The sequence below is a fragment of the Balaenoptera musculus genome, chromosome 6, assembly GCF_009873245.2.
Source record: "Balaenoptera musculus isolate JJ_BM4_2016_0621 chromosome 6, mBalMus1.pri.v3, whole genome shotgun sequence".
In the NCBI taxonomy this organism is placed as follows: domain Eukaryota; kingdom Metazoa; phylum Chordata; class Mammalia; order Artiodactyla; family Balaenopteridae; genus Balaenoptera; species Balaenoptera musculus.
The window spans coordinates 83,498,132-83,516,725 of NC_045790.1; the positions used below are offsets into that span (position 1 = coordinate 83,498,132).

At 40.3% G+C, this 18,594-nt stretch overlaps 1 protein-coding gene across 3 annotated transcripts in view; it reads left to right on the forward strand.

The window, feature by feature from the left end:
- Positions 1-284: 284 nt before the first annotated feature.
- The window catches only part of TGFBR1 (transforming growth factor beta receptor 1), a 69,283-nt gene continuing 50,973 nt past the window's right edge, over positions 285-18,594 (forward strand). For all 3 annotated transcript variants that reach the window (XM_036855563.1, XM_036855565.1, XM_036855564.1), the window contains exon 1: positions 285-460. In XM_036855563.1, coding sequence (XP_036711458.1) covers positions 376-460 — 85 coding nt within the window. In that variant the 5' untranslated portion in view covers positions 285-375. The remainder of the gene's footprint in view (positions 461-18,594) is intronic.

Below are 18,594 nucleotides of genomic sequence, written 5' to 3' on the forward strand. Positions count from 1 at the left end.
TACCGGCGCTGGCTAGACCCTTCCCACCGGGCCTTCTCCGAACTCCCAGCGGCTTCCACAACTGCAGGCGTCTGGCGTGTCCCCCCAAGCGGGGAGTCTGGGGGCGTGGCCAGCGGCCAGGCGCCCGCGGCTCTGGACTGGCTGCCCAGAGGGCCCGTAGGCGGGGCTCTGGGTTGGGGCCCGCTCGGCTGTTTGCAGACGACGGGGAGGCGGGGCCGGCGGGAGCCCGGCAGCCAATGGACGCGCAGCCCCGGAGCAGTTACAAAGGGCCGAAGCGAGGCCGCCGCGGCGGCGGGGGAGGTGGGGCGAGGCGAGGCTTGCTGAGGAGAAGCGGCTGCCGGGCCGGGCCGGGCCACAGGCGGTGGCGGCGGGACCATGGAGGCGGCGGCCGCTGCTCCGCGTCCCCGGCTGCTCCTCCTCGTACTGGCGGCGGCGGCAACGCTGGTCCCGGAGGTGACGGGTGAGCGGCGGCGCGGCGGGACTGGCATGCGGCTTCGGGGCGCGCGGACCGGGCCCGGCCTCTGGCTCGCTCCTTCTCTTTCTCAAACATGGCGCGGGGCCGGGGGCGCAGGTGGCGGCGCCTGGGCCGGGGCCGGGCTTTCCTGCTCGGGCCGCCGCCACGCTAGCCGCGGGCGGGGAGCGGAGGCGGGGCTAGGGCGTGGGTCGGAGCGCGGGTGGACTTGCCCGGCAGCCCGCGGCCGCCCCGGCTGCCCGCTCTCCGGGGGAAGTGGCGTCGGGCGAAGCCGTCCGGGGTCGGGGGCTGCCCTTTGGGGAGCGAGTGGGCGCGGGCCGACGGCCGGAGGGTGTGGGGCTGGCCGGGACCGGCAGAGCTGGGGCTGCTCCCCATTCCCTGCGGGGCGCTGTGTGGCGTTGTCCCGGGCACCGCACCCCGAACGAGTAGGTGCTCCAGGCTCCGGGGGCCCGGGAGGGGTTGGGGTCCGAGGAGGCTTCCAGGGCGGGGTGTGAGCTCTGAGCCTCCAGGGCCTCCCCTAGCAGTGGGAGGGGGGAATGTGTGGCAGAGACCCCCGGGTCAGCAGGGCCGCCCTGGCCTTTGGCGCCGGCCTGACCCCGCCGAGAGGGGCCGCTTCTCCAGCCAGGGGTGGCTTTGGAAGGGGAGCTACTGTGAAGCTTTGTGTGAGGACAAGGAGGCACTAACATGTGCGGAGTGCTTCTTCTTTCGTGCTTCTGGGGAAGTGTTGAAGTGAATCCAGTAACCAGAAGGCTACAGATTGTTTTCGTAGTAGAAACTTGAACGTTTGCTCACTCTGCGGGGGTTTGGAATGTTTGAATGGAAATGACTCTGAATTGATCAAACGCTTTTATTTCCTCGAAGGAACATCGCTAGAGATGTTCCATTTTTTGAGTGACAGTAGTTTGAATCAGTCGTCTGTGTAGCTGGTTTTCGAGGGAGTGTTTGCTGCGTTTTCCAAAATATTAAATTAGGATGGGGTATGTGGTCGTCACCTACCCCGCGGAAGGAGAAGGGAAAAACTTTGTTAGCATCCAAGTTATAGTACTAGAAACTGAAATATAGAGCCTTAGTGTAAGCAACTAAGATAAAGTGAAAGTACGTTTCTGTGTCTGTAATTGAACACCAAATGTTTTTAAAACAAAAAATTCAAGACTTAGGGTGCCAATTATTATTAATAGCTACTGTCTTTTAAGAGCTTACTATGATGTAGATGCATGAAGTACACCAAAGTACATTATCTAATCCTCACAACTAAACCCTTAGGGCTATGTGGCATTTGCCCCATTTTATAGATGAGAAAACTAAGGTGTGGAGAGGGTAAGTACTCAATTACCAAGAGCTGGAGTTAGTACACTGAGGGTTCAGAGTTTCCAAAACCTATACACCTTAATATATACACCTCACTGTCTGGCATAGCCCATTTTTCTTTTTTAGTCCTCTAATGAGTGATCTTTATTATTCACTTTTAGATTTTTGTCCTCACAATTAGAAAAACAGGTTGGCTTCTTTCTGACTCCTAGTACATTCTTTTTTTTTTTTTTTGGCTCCGCCGCGCAGTAGTATCTAAATTCCCCAACCAGGGATCGAACCCGTGCCCCCTGCAGTGGAAGTGCCGAACCCTAACCACTCCTAGTACATTCTTGGAGTCCCTTCACACTGGGCCTACATTAGAGGAAACAATGGATTTTTGACATTGGCCTGAGAAGGGGGACAAGATAAACGTGTGGACAGGTGGGAGAATCCATATAGTTATGCATCAAGCATAAGTAACATTTCCACACCACTATTAACTCAAGTAGCATAGTTCACTCTTTTCCACCTAGCTTAGCACACAAAGTGTTCGTGTATTCAAGCATCAGTATTGGACTTAATAGATGTACAGAGTATTGCTCAGTCCATGCCCTGGAGGAGCTTACAGACTACCCTGGCATGCCTACAATACAAAGCCGATCCAGGAGCTATTATTATTATGCTTAAGTCTAGACTACCTCAACTGGTCTGCCTGTTCTCCTTCATTATGTTGATGTTTCCATTCATCCTTTCATATATTCTGAAGAAGCGCAAATGCTTTTTAAAATTTATAATTTGACTTCCTTTTTAAGAGTTTGCAGTTGTTCCTTATTGTCTGGGTATCAGTTTTGTATTTCTCTGCCCAGCTTCTGCTCTCTCCAACATAGATTTCTCTAGGGAAATTGGTTCCTTGTCCGTGGTACACAGTTTAGTACCACTATGTATACATACATATCCTGTGTGAGAATGCTTCCTTTCTGCCATTTCGTAACTTTTTCTTTCAAAACATGCCTAAAACCCAACTCTTCTTTACATTGATGCCTCTTGAATGTTTTGTCCTTACTTCATATGCAGCCATCAGTTTAGTCCTGCCTGTTATCCCTCAAATCCATTTGCTTTCCAGAGTTTCTCTCACCTAGGCTTTTTTATAGGCTGCTGCCAAGCTAATCTTCCTCAGCCATCCCCACAAAGGGTTTACGAGATTTCCCATTTGTATTCAGTGCTTAGAGCAGTACTTGAGGCTTATGATTAGGGCCATCTCTGTGTATCCAACCAGAGATCTCACATCCCACTACTGCATACCCTCGATTCCAGCGTTTTCTATTTTTCCACCCACTCCTGACTTTTCAGCCTTTTCACTACATATTTAATTTTGCCCCTTTTGGGCGTGTGAGGAGAGAAGTTCTCAGTCCTGATTTCCTATACTGCTTTAGTCTGTGTTTCCCTGAACTGTATAGAACGTACACTTTGTGTTGTCTATTTCTACCATGTTGCACTGTTACTTACAAATACTCTCCAACATGTTATAAGTACCCAGAGGGCAAGGATCATGCCTTTTATTTCTTTTATGGTCTCAGAACCTAGCACTATGTTTTATATTCTGTTCCACTTAAATGCTTATTGTTTAAATTAATTCTGTTTGACTTGAGTATTCCTTTAGTGTTTATACTGTTATATGTAAGTACAGTTTATACAATATTAATTGAGAATTCTGTGTACAATCAGGAAAAGTCATGTGATGTGGTAAAAGAAGCAGTTGGTTATTAGATTTGGTTATTAGTCCCAACTTCTAGATATGTAGAAAATGGGGATGATACCTACTTTGTCCAGTTTATGAGATTGTGAAGATCAAATGAGAAAATTGTATTGGCGTTTGAGGTTGCTATTTTGTATTGTTATTAATAGGAGGGCTGATGTTCAACCAGCAATTCCCACTGGGCCACGTGTGTTTTGATTGGTTAGACATCCTTTCTGATTGGTTGGTACCACTGGGGTGCTAGTTGTTAATACTTTTAATATCACCCCTGCAGAGAGGCATCAGTATTCAAAGAGGGAAGTGAGTATTCTCGACTGAAGTGACTGGGGGAGGCTTCCTGGACACTTTAGGACTTAAACTGACTTTGAAGGGTGGCTAGAATTCAGTTGGGCAGAGAGGGGGATTTGATGAGTGTTAAGCTCTCTCTTTGTAAGCTGTGTCCCCCAGCTCCCCTAGGGCAGGAAGCAAAAGCTTCTATTGTCTGGCTGGCAAGTTACTCTTTATAGAGTTAATTTCCTTATTCTGAAATGTGGGGTTTGGATATATTAACCACTATTATTTTTTCCCAAATTCTAAAAATTCTCTAATATGTGACTGGAAACAGAAAGGTAATCTAAGTGGGATGAGTAAGGGAGAGTATAATATAATGGGATGCCCACCAGGGCTAGGCATTCAAATGTTGAAAGTCATAAATCACTGAGTTTACAGATAGAAAAGCATAACTCTAGAGGTTAGGTGAATTTCTCAGGGTTGGGCAGAACCAGGACAGGAACTTTGATTTTTCTGATTCTAGATCTTGTGTCCTATATGGCAGTTTAAAATGTGAAGGATTTGGAGGGGGGAGGAACAGAGTTAATGGAGTGACTTACCTAAGTCAAGTTACCTTGAATTTCACAGAGCTTAAGAAAAGTGAGTTCTGAAAGTGGGAGGGAGGGGGAATAATTATAGGTTATAAAGTCCTCAAGAGAAGGTCAGTACCTTTTTTATACTGCTGAAAAAAAGGGCCTGGTGTAGTGCTTATTGATTGAGAAAAGTAGGCTTATAGTAGTTTGGAAGAAATTTTGGTTTAATTGAAGTGGGATGTAATTGAAAGGCCTTGTAGCACATGGTTAGGTTTAGAATTTTAGATGATCTGCTTTGTTGTTGAAATTAAATGAGGAGGGACTTCCCTGGTGGTGCAGGGGTTAAGAATCCGCCTGCCAATGCAGGGGACACGGGTTTGAGCCCTGGTCTGGGAGGATCCCACATGCCGTGGAGCAACTAAGCCCGTGCGCCACAACTACTGAGCCTGCGCTCTAGAGCCCGTGAGCCACAACTACTGAAGCCCATGCGCCTAGAGCCTGTGCTCCGCAACAAGAGAAGCCACCTCAATGAGAAGCCCTCGCACTGCAACGAAGGGTAGCCCCCGCTCACCGCAACCAGACAAAGCCCTTGTGTAGCAACAAAGACCCAACGCAGCCAAAAATAAATAAATGAATAAATAAATTAATTAATTAAAAAAAAATTAAATGGGGAACTGACATGTTCAAAATAATGAAGAAGGAGATAAATCTTGTTCCTGTGGGGAAGGATGCTCCTGTGAAGACTTTTGTTGACAGCTTCTCCTAGGCCTAATTGAAACAGTTGCCTGAACTCAATACTATTCTTTAGTACAGTTGTATTGTATCAGATACGTTCATGTCTAATGAAGTGGGTTTTGAAAATGCCAGTATCCTATGGATGGCCCTTTTGATATGAGAACATATCTTTTCAAACCACAGAATCCCCTGCACATGTCAAAAAACCTCATGCCTTTTGCTGTTTTTTCTTGGTCATGGCTTGCATAATGCAACTTTTTCTGAACAGATGGACCCTGGTTTGGTACCATGTGATTGGGTCACATCTTCGCTTCCTGATTCTGGAACTGACAGCAGATGCTGGCATGTTTCTCAGGAATTTTCATGTCTTGTTCCATAGAACTGGCTCAAGAAAACTTTTGGAATCTCCTCAAAATTTATAGTCTGTCTTGACCCAGCCTAACTGCAATACTTAGGATAATATTTAATGCATTACTTAATGTAATTTTCTCAATATCAAATCTAAGCAGCTTCCATAAACATTAAGATTTGCTGCTACTCTGAATTAGATCCAGGTTTAGCTGTACAGTTTTAGTCCAAATACTACAAGTAAGTTTCTTATGGTTACCCTTTTTAGATGTGAACTTAACGATTGATTGACTTGTAGGCTTTTTGCCTTAGACACTTTCTCAAACACTAGTGGAGCAAGTCTGATTGGTTTTATGGGTACAATTTTATAGATCAGATCTGGCCTTTTGTAAAGCTGCTCCCTCATTTTGGCAATCTGAGAGCAGTATACATTATACAGAATGATTTATAACAAAAATATTATGACTTGCAGCATATACACACAGGTTGCTTTGACATTTCTGTGAAGGTTCAGTGGTCCTTGCACCATTTTATCAATCTGAAAGGAATATATTTAAGAATGTGCTAGGAATTCTACCTGCCTTGTCTCATTTAATTCGCATAACCAACCTTGGATGATAGTTGTGTAATAGTACAAAAGCTTCTTACTTTTGTACCAGTTAATTTCCAAAAGACTCTTTTTAAGTCCGTTTGTTCCCAGGTCCAGTGACCAGTGCCCAGGAGATAACTGTAGATTTTGATAACATTGGTTTTAACCCAGGATTCTTTTCAGCTCTCTTAAACATTATCTAAAGATGTTAATATTTTGTCATTCATATTTTAATCATAAATACATTTGTAAAAGGAAGACACTCCTTCAGATGGAACAGATAGTGACTAACAGTAGTCCAGCCACTGAGACTCAAATGATTGTGCATTACCATTAACTCCATCAGCCTGGGTAGGCAGAGTTGTCAGGATTTTGCTCAGATTGGAACTTAGTTTGTTCCTATGAAAGTTTGTAAATAGAAGAGCTTCTGTGTTTCCATTTTACAGACCAGGAAACTGAGGTCATGATGTTAATGAATGGTGGAGCCTGTGTTTAACCTTTGCAGAGTGTGTACTCTTTCCTCTGCATCACGCTGCTTTCATACACAGTAAATATCTTATAATGGTCATTTTGTCAGGAAGATTTTCTTCCTTCCTTCCTTCCTCCCTCCCTCCCTCCCTCCCTTCTTTCCTTCCTTCCTTTCCTTCACCATGAGACTATGCTTCAGCTTGTCTTTATTACAGTTTGCCTCTTTGCAACTACAGCTTACTCAGATGCTTGCAGTCTTTCTTTGACATTATATTTTTAGGTAATTTGAGTCTCTCCAATGATTCTAATGATGGTTGATCCCTCACTATTTGTGTTGATTTATTTATATTCATAGCAAACTCTTTGCTTCTCAAATTAACATAGGCACACAGGCCGAAAATTTGAATCAGAGAAGAGAAAAAAGCTATCATTGTCCATCGTTAACATTTTGGCTTATTCTGTCCCCTTTGCATTTTTTTGTATAATATAATCATTCTTTAATCATTCTGTCTCAATAGTTTATCAAAGCTAATAAATATGTTTTTAAGATGGCAGAGCTCTGGCTTGTAGTAGAAATAGCTCATTTAATCTTAGCAAATATTTAGTAATGGTCAACTCAGTGGGAGGTATAGAAAAAGACGCACACTTGCTTTCAAGGAGTATGATGCTGGGGAAATATGAATACAGTAATAGCAACAGGGACTGCTCTCTAGAGGTGATAGGACTTGATCTTGTGCCTTGCAGAATAGGTAGGGTTTAGAGAGGATGAGGGGCAGAGGGAAAGTACTCCTAGGTAGGGGAGGATGATGTGAGTGAAGAAGGAGCGTGCTAAGTTTCAAGAATTTTAAGGGGAGGAATGGAAGTTCATGATGTAGAGGGTGGGCTCAGAGAATTATGAGCCTTGAAAATCAGGAAAAAGAATGTTTAACTGCACCACAGAGGAAATGGAGCAGGGTGGCTACCTAGGAGTTTTTGGAGTAGGTATGATGGCCTTGGGAATGGAGTGAAAGGGTGGCTCTGTGACATTTTAAAGAAATAGGAGCTGGCAGTAGGGCCTTTGCATGGCTGTTGCCTTGCGTGCAGGCTCTTGGCTTCCTCCCTCACCTCTTCTGTGTCTTTGCTCACATGTCACCTTTTTCTCAAAGAGCCTTACCCTGACCACCCTTTTTGTAATTGTCATTATCTTGCTTTGCTTTTTCTTTTTTTAACACTACCTTCTGAAATACTGTATTTACTTATCATATTTACTTATTTACTATGTTTATTGTTTCCCTCTAACTACTAGGATATAAGCTTCATGAAAGTGTATATCTTTGTTTTGTTCATCAGTGTATCTAGAGTGCAAAGAAAGTGCCTGGTGCATCGTAGGCACTCAGTAAATATTTGTTGAATGGCAGTAGCTCTTAACTGTAAAAAGGTGGAGTAAAAAAATTAAGAAGGACTCCATGAAATAAAAAAAGAATGACTCCAGGATTTTTATACCGAGATAATGCCTTTAACTAGTAAGGAATTTGGTGAGAGAAAGATTGAAGGGAAATGAATTCTGATTTGAGCATGTTGAGTTTGAGGTGAAAGTAGGATAGGCAAGTGAAATGGTTCAGTAGGCAGCAACAATATAAGACTGGAACATGGTTGGAATGGGAGAGGACGTTAGGCAGAGAAATGATTATCAGCATTTCCTTCCACCCCATTCTTTTGGATTCTCATGCCCCCCAAACCACCTTAAGTGGAGTATTTATTTTGATCCTGAATTCCTAGCTTAGATGTGGAGCCTTGCTCAATTCACTGTTACATTCTTCGCTCCTGGTTGCAGGTCCATGTTTTGTTACCCACCCCCCCCACCCCCAATCCAAAGAAGTATATATTCAGAATCGTTTGTGAACTTCTGGTTCTACTGAAATTGGCCTTTAGGCTATGCTGCTTTCTCTGCAGTAATATGACTGACTTCCTGGGAATCTGCTCTGGTTCCTGGCTGAGGTACAAGAGAGGGAGTTTCTTGTTTGAAGCCTGCTTTTACTCCACTGGCTTCACGTCATGGTTGTGATGTTAATAGGTGTTACCTTTGCTGTCTCTTGGAGCTTCCGGATGGCAATATTGTTAAACGCTTTTCATGCTACTGTTTTTCTCCGTGAACTAAACACTGGTGCAGTTGTACGTATCTCTAGACCATCTTTATTTTTCTCTTTGGATTGATCTAACTTATTTGTTTTCTTTCCAATTTTGAAGGCGTTTAAATCATGTGACTTGGTTGCCAGAAATGTAATAAAATCTTTATGGGAACAGGTATAAGAGCCCCCACATATTTGTCTGGCATTAGATTCTAATCAGTGTGTCTCTCTGGGACTCACTTTTCGCAGGAGGATAACACCTAACTTCAATGATGATTGTGAAGATAATATGTATCAATAGTAGTGTTTATAGAGTACCTAGCACATAGCCTGATACTGATAGATATTCAATAAATGAGACTTATACATTTAAATAAGTGAAGGAATGCCTTTTGGAAGAGGAAATACATGTCTGTGTAATGAACTATGATTAATTGGTAGACTGAGAGGCAGATTTCACTCAATGTAAGAAAGGACTTTCTATCAATGGGAGCTGTCATGAAGTGGAACATTATAAGGTGCTATGTTCCCTGTCACTGGAAATATTCAGACAGAGGTGGGAGGCAGAGATAACCTTCTGTCCAAGAAGTTGTAGAACACATTTCTTGCATTAGGTGAGAGGATGGAATTGATTATCTCCAAGCTCTTCTTCTACCCCAGAATTCTTTACTTACAGGTGTAGTCCAGGCTTCCTTGCTCACTGTTTTTAGCCAGCATACAGGCTCTCGACTTCCCTAGCATTCATGGCTTCAAGGTGAGCACTGTTTTATAACTTTATCTTATTGTATGGGAAAAATTTATTCAGTGCTTGGCTTGTCCTCTGGCCGTTTTCTATAAAAGAATTTAGGACGCTTGAAATAAAAATATATGCAGTAAGACCAAAACTAGTGATCAGAAAGATAACAACCAACAAGTAAAAGAGGAAAAGAAAGAGAAAAATTAACTATAACTTTTACCTGAGGAAAGCTTTAGTAGTTGAGCACAATAATTAGCTTTGAGTTTTCTAGGATTGAGGGCAATAAGGGAACCTGAGAGTTTGCATAGATCTCATTGCCTGTTGTTGAGAACACATGAGGAGGCTGCCACCTTCCTTAATAAAATGGAGCCCCCAAACACGAAGGCGACAATGCAGGGAGAATCTCCAAGTGTTAAAAGAGTTCCAGGACCTGGCAGCCCTGATTCTTGTTCTCAGCCTTCCTCTTTAATATGTTTGAGGATTCAGTTTAGTGCTGCTGCTACCATTTTTATTCTCTACTCTTAAGGACACACTAGTTTTACCTTAATGCCAGTGCAACAGCTGATATAAGGCTGGAATGTTTAAATCAAGCTATCCTAAAAGCTATGGATAGAAAGCAACATAAAACTATTCATTCTGGTTTACAAAGACTCTGTCTTCAGGTCCTTATCTTTTGGCCTGTCTCCGTTTGGCAGACAGAGTGAGTACTGCCACCAAGTGAACTGAGCCACATCTACCTCTTTTCCCACAGTCCCAACTCAGCAAGGTCCAGAGAGTGTCTTTGCTTGGGTTTCCTGTTTGAAGAGCTGCCTCCTTTCTGGGTGATGAATTATGGGAATGATGACTTCCTTGAGGAGAGACTGCACTTACCTAGAGAGCGTGGCCCTATATATGTTGGTTGTATAGTAACCCAATATTCATATAAAAGATACCCACGTATGTTACCATAAAGGACATTCTTTGGTTAGAGACATGCTTATTTCACTGGGGAAAACAAGTTTCTCCCTGCTCTTGAGCAGAATCTATTATAGAAGCTTTGTATAAGGGGCATTGGGAAAAAAGTGAAGAATTGGGGTTTATCACTCTCCATGACTTGAGTGAATTCACTTGCCTTGCGTATTCTGCAGTTGCAGAGTTACTTTAGGCCTGTTCCAGTGTTTCCTTGTTCTAATCAACAGGCTGAACCTCCTTATTTTTGTTCACTTGCTTCAGGATAACCATTCCATCTAGATTTCCGAGGTGTGAACCTCACTGATTGCATAATAGTGTATATTTATAGTTCTAGGACACCTTGTGCAGGCATCCTGTTACATTTCTACAATATAAGATCTTTAAATATGTATGGAAATAACAAATAGCTCCCATGGAAAAAAGCAAAGACAAATTTTTTTTTTTTTTTTACTAGAAATAAGGACTAATATACATATTTGGGAGCACTGAACATAGAGGAGATAAACCTGAAGAGGAATATAGAGATAAAAGCAGTAACGGTGGCTTTTCATTTATACAAACACACAAACTCTTACTCCCTCCCTCCCTCTCTCTCTCTCTGTCCCCCGCTCTCTCTCTCTGTCTCTCTCACACACACACACACACACACACACACATACAAACACAATATGTGTATGGGGCTTTTTTTTTTTCTTGATGTATTCATTCCCAAACCAAACTATAATGTGTTCTAATTGAGTCTCTTTGTTTAGCACATGGCTATTGATTTGAGTCCTTTCTCCAATTGAAAAACTGACATTTTAATTTTGTTATTCAGTGTACAACAGATTTGAATAAAAACACCAAGATTGTGTATTGTAGATTTCCTTCAACAATAATTATATGTAATTATTTTACCAAAATAAACAAGTTAAAGTAGTTTTAGCTATTTTATCTCATTTCACATTTGGGGAAAAAATTACAGACCAGGGGCTAGAGTTTGCTCTTGTTTCTCAATGAGGAAAGCTAATTTCTGATTGCTAGTTCCAGCTGGTTCCACCAGAGAAGTGTATAGTTGGTGCTAGTAAAGAGCACTGAGCATGTGGAGAGGAAGCGCAACTGGAAATAGGTCAGGCTGGCCACATGCTGCTAAAACAGGTGACAGTTTTCATGATTGTGGTATCTCAGAAATTTTAAGGAACCTGTGAAGATTAAATGAGTTTATGCTCCTAAACTTGGAGCATACTTCCTGGCACATAGAAAACATGGAGTAAATGATAGTTATTAAGAAAATTGTTTTTTATAGAATCATAGAATTTTTAGACTAGAAAGGACCATGAGACCATGATTATCATTTTGTCTAACTTTATAAGTGAGGAAACTGAAGCTCAGACATTACGTGGTATTTCAGGATAAGCAGGATAATTTCAGGATGATAATTCAGCTAATGACTGAACAGGAATCCAACTGCCTCCTCACAATTTTATTTAGCATCCCTTTTCTGACTCAAGCCTCCATTAGGGAGAATGATTTCTTAAAAATCGCCTAACTTTGTGGAAGATTTCTTTAAATACTATCAAATCAGACCCTTAACAGATGGATGCATAGATGGATAAATAATGATAAAATCAATATAGCAAAATAGTAGCAGTTATGGAATTTAAATGGTGGCTATAGAGGTGTTCACATTTCTGTCAATTTTTCTGAAAGTTTGAAAACGTTCATAATATAATGTTGGGGGGGGGACTAAAAAAAATCTATACCATCTCCTCACCCCAGATATGTTTCTATTACTGATTTCTCTGAACACAGACCAACCAGCGGTACTTGCTACAGCCAAAGGAAATAAAACAACCGGGGGTCCAGAGCCCTCTGGCATGCACATTCTAGGCCCTTTCCTTGACAGTCTCCAGGGATTGAGAACCACAGGTCTGTTTCAAGTTTTCCTGTCCTTTTCTTTCTTTTCTCTATCCTTTTTTTAAATTACAAGTGATAGTTGTGCATTGCAGATTTGGAATTCCCTACTCACCAACAAACAAGCCAATTAACACAATTAGCACTATAGATGACTTTCCTATGAACAAAGGCTCTATTTTTTTTCTTTCTATTGTTTTGCTTTCTCCCTTTCCATGGTAAATTTTACTTTTGTTCTTTTCCTTCTTATTTTTAATGCATTTATAATCTTGAGTATTTCTGTTCTTATATAATCTTTCTCCCTAAGATCACAATTGTTTCTTCCACCTTATCCTTTAAAAACAAAACAAAAACAAAAACATGGCCACATAAATATTCTTTTAGCTGGGGCCTTTCCACCCTTTCTCATATATCACTTAAGTTTTGTCAGATCCAGCCTACCCTTGCCATATGATGGGAGAAGGCGAAGGAGGGAGTTTCAATAAATGGGGTTTTAGGAGTCAGGCAGAAACCTTAGGGGATACTCTTCAAGGGTCAGCAGACTCAGAATTAGCTGTGCATTGCAAACAGATGGTATGCCCTAAGGAAATAGCTGCTCTAAGCAATTGGGTCCTTGCATCTAATTTAGCTTAGAGATCCTGGAACAGGGAAAAAAAGTCTCATGGAGCAAATGAGTATAATCACCTATGAACCATTATAAACCATTGCTAGGGCCTAATAACTATTAACTTATAGTTAGTAAGTTAATATTAACAGAGTATAGACATAACTCTGTGCCGCCATATACACATGCTGCATAATTCTGTACAACATAATTCTGTGCTGTATCTTCTATTCTCCAAAGGATAAGTAACATCAAGCCTTAGCAGACTCTAACCAACCCCCTGCTAGAGGCCTTCTTCAGTAACCAAAATGGTACTAGTAATTTGAAAGCTGAATTCCTAATGCTAAGTCTTGGGACGCCTAGATTTTGAGGTCTGAAAACTTTTAGGTTGATTACAGTACATCCCCAAGCTCTAGTTTTTATATACACATAGTTTAGTCTTAAAAGGGTAAGTGTTCCTCAAAGGAGTTCAGACAACACTAGCTGCTTGCATCCTCATGCCCCAAGGGAGGCCATGGATTCAAAGGTTAGAAATATTGTAACAATATAACTATTATAAAAGCCTCTCATTTTGAGTGGGCTTTTCTGTCCTTGCTTGGTTTAGTTCAGGTTTCTTTCTCTAGGAGACTGTAACTAGAATTGAACTGCTTTCTTTGAAATTTTATTTGACAAGGGAGATGACCATTTCAGACTAGGGAAGGCAAGAAGGTTATAGCCTGTGTAAGTTGTGGTTCACCAAGTCTCAGATTTCTAACAGTATCTATCATCTCTCTTTTGGCTAAATTCTGTTATTTTTTCCTTTGTTTTGCAAAGGGGTGGGAATTACATAAAGCTAAATACCAAGAGACTCAATTAAGAGTAGAAAATGTGATTGCTTCTGTGGAGCGGGAAATAGGAAGGGTTGATTGTTCAGGAGTTGTTACCTTTTTTTTTTTGTAACAATCTTGTAGAACTATTTGACGCCTTAAACTCTGTACATGTACAGCTTTGATCAAAATAAATCTAAGTTAAAAAAATTAATGGTGGGGCTTCCCTAGTGGCGCAGTGGTTGAGAATCTGCCTGCCAATGCCGGGCACATGGGTTCGAGCCCTGGTCTGGGAAGATCCCACATGCCGCAGAGCGGCTGGGCCCGTGAGGCACATCTACTGAGCCTGCGCGTCTGGAGCCTGTGCTCCGCAATGGGAGAGGCCGCGGCAGTGAGAGGCCCGCGCGCCGCGATGAAGAGTGGCCCCCGCTTGCCAGAACTGGAGAAAGCCCTCACACAGAAACGAAGACCCAACACAGCCAAAAATAAATAAATAAATAAATTTATTAAATAAATAAAAAAAAATTAATGGTAAATATATGGCAGTTATAAGTCCATGAATGCTTAGTAAATATGAAGGATTGAATTCCCCTGTTGAAAAGACAGATTCTTAGATAGGATTAATATAGACACAGAGGCCTGCAATCTAACAAAGTTTTTCAAGAGACACTTAAAGTGACATCAAAGGTTGAAAGAGTGGAATAGAAAAAGGCAAATCTGACCCCAAAAAAAGTAGGTATGATAAGATTCATACCTGACAAAATTCAAACTACAAAAGCATTAAAGGGAAGAAAGAGATGTATTAATATTTTATTTTGATAAGAGGTACCATCTCTTAAGACATGTCATGAATCTTTATGCAACTAATAAAATATTGTCAATATGTAAGGCCAGAATTGTTAAAAATACAAGAAGACATTGATAATTTCACTGTTTGTAGATTAAGAAAGCAGTGCTTGAATAACAGAATAATAAATAATGTATTCCAATTTCATAATCATGAATTATAATTTTGCAAAATAATTCTGCAGTTTTCCAGGAAATTGATGATTTGGAAGTCTACAAAGAAAGGTCAGATTAAAAATTAACAACAGCCAAAAAAAAAAAAAAACAAAATAAAAAATGTATCTACTTGGAAATGTAAGATTATTCTTCTAAATAATCCTCAGGTTAAAGAAGAAGTTACAATTGTAAATTACAAGCCATTTAGAAATGAACAAGAGCATATCAAACTTAGTGGGAGTTTTGCTGAAGGAGTACCCAAAGGAAAATCTGAAAGTAAGAAGATTCAAAATCAAGCTATAGACCAAGTAAATACAAAGAAAATAAGGATTTAGAAAAAAATTAAGAAAAACAGATATGATACATAGAACCCCAAATCAGTTCTTTGTAAACACATTATTAAAATAGACAAATATTTGGTAAATCTAAAACAGAAAGACATGAATAGAAAAATGGCAAAGGAGAATGGTGTCTTTTTGTTGAACTGTAATGTATTTTAATGTAGTCCAATTTCAGTCTTTTTCTCTTTAAGGTTAGTGCTTTTTGAATGCTATTTGATTAATATTTCTGGATTCAATGTCTTGAAAATGTTTTTCTGTGTTTTCATCTAAAAGGCTTCTTGTTTTACCTTTCACTTTGAGATGCACAGTCCATTTGGAGTTGATTTTTGATTATGGTATGAGATTTTTTTTTTTTTTTCATTTTAAAAATATGTATGCCCAGTTGACCCAGTACTATTTGTTGGTAATGCCTTCCTTTTCCTAGCACACTGTGTTGTCACCTGTACTATAAATCAAGTAGTTGTATATGTGAGTGTCTGTTTCTGGAATCTCTATTCTATTTCATTGGTCTATTTGCCATTGTGCCAATACCACACTGTCTTAGTATTATAATGTTATAATGGGTCTTGATATCTAGTAGTTAGGTTTTCCAAAAGCATTGTTTTTGAAGATTGCTTTGACTGTTCTTGGGATGTTTTTCCACATAAATTTTAGAATCACCTTGTCAGTTCACACACACACACACACACACACACACACATGATACACACAACCCAACCTGTAGGATTTTGATTTGATTCTGTTGAATGTACAGATCACTTTGCAGAATATTGACATTTTTACAGTATTGAACCATCCAGTGAGGAGGCTGGCATGTTTCTCCATTTATAGATAAATACATTTTATTTTATATTTTTCATAATGTCTATCAAGTATTGTTTTGAAGCTTTCACTGTAAAGGTCTTACATGTTGTTTGTTAGATTTATTCCTAGATATTTGATTTTGGGGGATGCTTTTGTGAATGATAATATTTTATAATTTGTGTTTTCTATTTGTTGCTGGTTTAAGAAAAGGCGATAACTTCTTTGTATAGTGACTTTGCTTTATCTTGAATAGGTGTTGAATTTTATCCGTATTTTTGTTTATATGATCTATTCACATTTTCCTAAACTGCCTAATTCTCTTATTCCTGAGTCTACATACAATATCTTTGTATATCACCGCCCTTGAATGACCTCCTTTCCTTTTTTAGCCTTCCATAAGCCTCAGTTGAGATGTCATCTTTGAGATAAGTCTCCCATTTCTGTGCTGCCTCTGCACTTTGTCCATATTACCCTTTATCAGTTGCATGTTTGTTCTCCACATTACACTGTGAGCTCCTTGAGAGTAGGAGTCTCATCCTAATCATCTGTCTTCCTAGAGGTGTGTTCTTTCTTCCTTCACAGGTGACAACACAATGTTCTTTTCTAGTAAAAGGTGTGTGTTCAGGCCTTATTCTCTGCTTCTAAAATTACTAACTATACAGGCCTTCGCCTCATATCTTCAACTATGGCTCTAGTAGGTCTTTTGCTGTTTGCTGGCCGAGGTGTAACTCTCCTCTGCTCTTAATTCAAAGGCAGCTGGTGGGTGGTTACCACTTCCTTCTCTTACCACAGTTCTGTTTCATACCTCATTCCCCTAGTCCAGAATGATATGCTACGTTCATTTAGGTTCATCACCATATCTTGGTATCTATGCAACCAACTCACAGTGTCTCCTACAGCCACTCTTGCTTTCCAGAGGGAAAGGGTTGAATCCTTTGTCTTGTTCTGCTTGGGGGAGATCACCCTAGATTATCTAATAATCCTTTTTTTCTTTTTGTGCTTTTCGAGTAAATCTAGATTACATTGGTATAACTCTTAGGGCACTCCTCTTTACTCATCTATAAAATAAAGGGTTAGGATCAGGTAATTATCAGTTGCCTTCCAGCGTGAACATTTTATGGTTAATGAATTACGATTCTTTATCATTTGGGGGTATTACATATAAATGTGTATACTGGATGTGTCCCAACACTTTGTTAATTTGGGTTGGAACTGAAAACATACTTCCCCGTAGGTATCTCTCACATGCTACAAGAGTGAAGTTCTTGGGTTAACCCTGTTCAAGCAGTCACATTGCTGAAAAACTCTGTGTGGATATTTGTGAATGGAGAGAGAAATAGCTACCATGAATGCTCGCTCAGTGCTGTACGTGCGCATGTTTACATTATATTGTGTCAGTGTTGCCTCCTAGAGCTGTATAAAGGTTTGTTTTGATTCTCTGTCCAGCATCTAGAACAGGAACTGGCACATCGTAGGTGTTAAAAATACTTGTTGAATGAGTGCATAAATGAATTTTTGAGCATTTTATTATGTGCTAGGCACTGTTACTAAATGTTCTGTTATCTCATTTAACCCTCAAACCTTCTGAGAATGCTATTGTTATACATTTAGGAAACAGGCTCCAAAAGTTAAGCAGCTTCCTCAGAATTACTTAGAGGCTGATTGGCAGAGATAGGACTCGAACTTGTTTGTTTGTTGTTTGTTTTTTTGGTCTCTGAATTTCATGAAAGAATGAAATGAACTACTGTTCTCTTGTAATACCCACTAGTCAGCATAGAATCCAATGAGAAACTGTATAATAGTGTGTTTAGATTGGGGAAAATAAGAAATTCATTTATTTATTTTTTAGCACTCACCATCATAAATACAAGTTTGTCCATTTTTTTCATGGGCTAGGGTGAGGCAGAGTGCACACATCTGCTCTGTATATTTACATACCGCCTCTACTCATTGCAGTGGAACAAAAACAAGAAGATCACCTGATAGGAATGGAATTATAATCACTTTGTATATAGCTTTAATAGTACGATCATTCCTTTGTCCTTAAACATACTTCTATAAAGTATCAGCTTTAACGGCTATATAGTGTACCACTTACAATTGTGTCATAATTTATTCTGTCATTGCCCTGTTGTCACTCATATAGGTTGTTTTCAACCATAAAATGCTGTAACAAACATCTGTGTGCTTATATCTTTGCTATCATCTATTGTTTCCTTAGACTAAATTTTAGGAAGTAGAATTAATGAATTAAAAGATATAGACTTTTTAAAGGCTCTTACTATATCTTTGCAAATTATTTTCCAGAAAGAACAGTTTGAAATTGACATGAAGTGACTGTACTCCTTAGGGTTAAATATCCTGAGTTGGAGTTTTGAAGACAAGATAGGGAAGAGGGATGGAGCACAGAGGGGCATATTAAACATTTTTTATAACTTTGAATAGACATAATACAGTCACATTTTTCAAAATTCAAAAAGTGCAAATGGGTTTATAGTGAAGAGTCTCCTTCCACTCCTATCTTCTGGGTACCCAGTTCCCTTCCTTGGAAGTCAGTGTTACCTGTTTCTTTTATATCCTTCCAGGGAGATACTTTGTAATATTTGCAAGCCAATATATGTATGCATTTTCCTCCCTCCCTCCATTCCTACTTCCTTCCTTCCTTCCTTTTTCTAGCACAAATGTTACTATCTCTGTGATGACCTAGATGGGTGGGATGGGGTTGTGTGGGAGGGAGGTCCAAGAGGGAGGGAATAAATGTATACATATAGCTGATTCACTTCACTGTACAGCAGAAACTAACACGACATTGTAAAGCAATTATACTCCAATTAAAAAAAATAAAATTT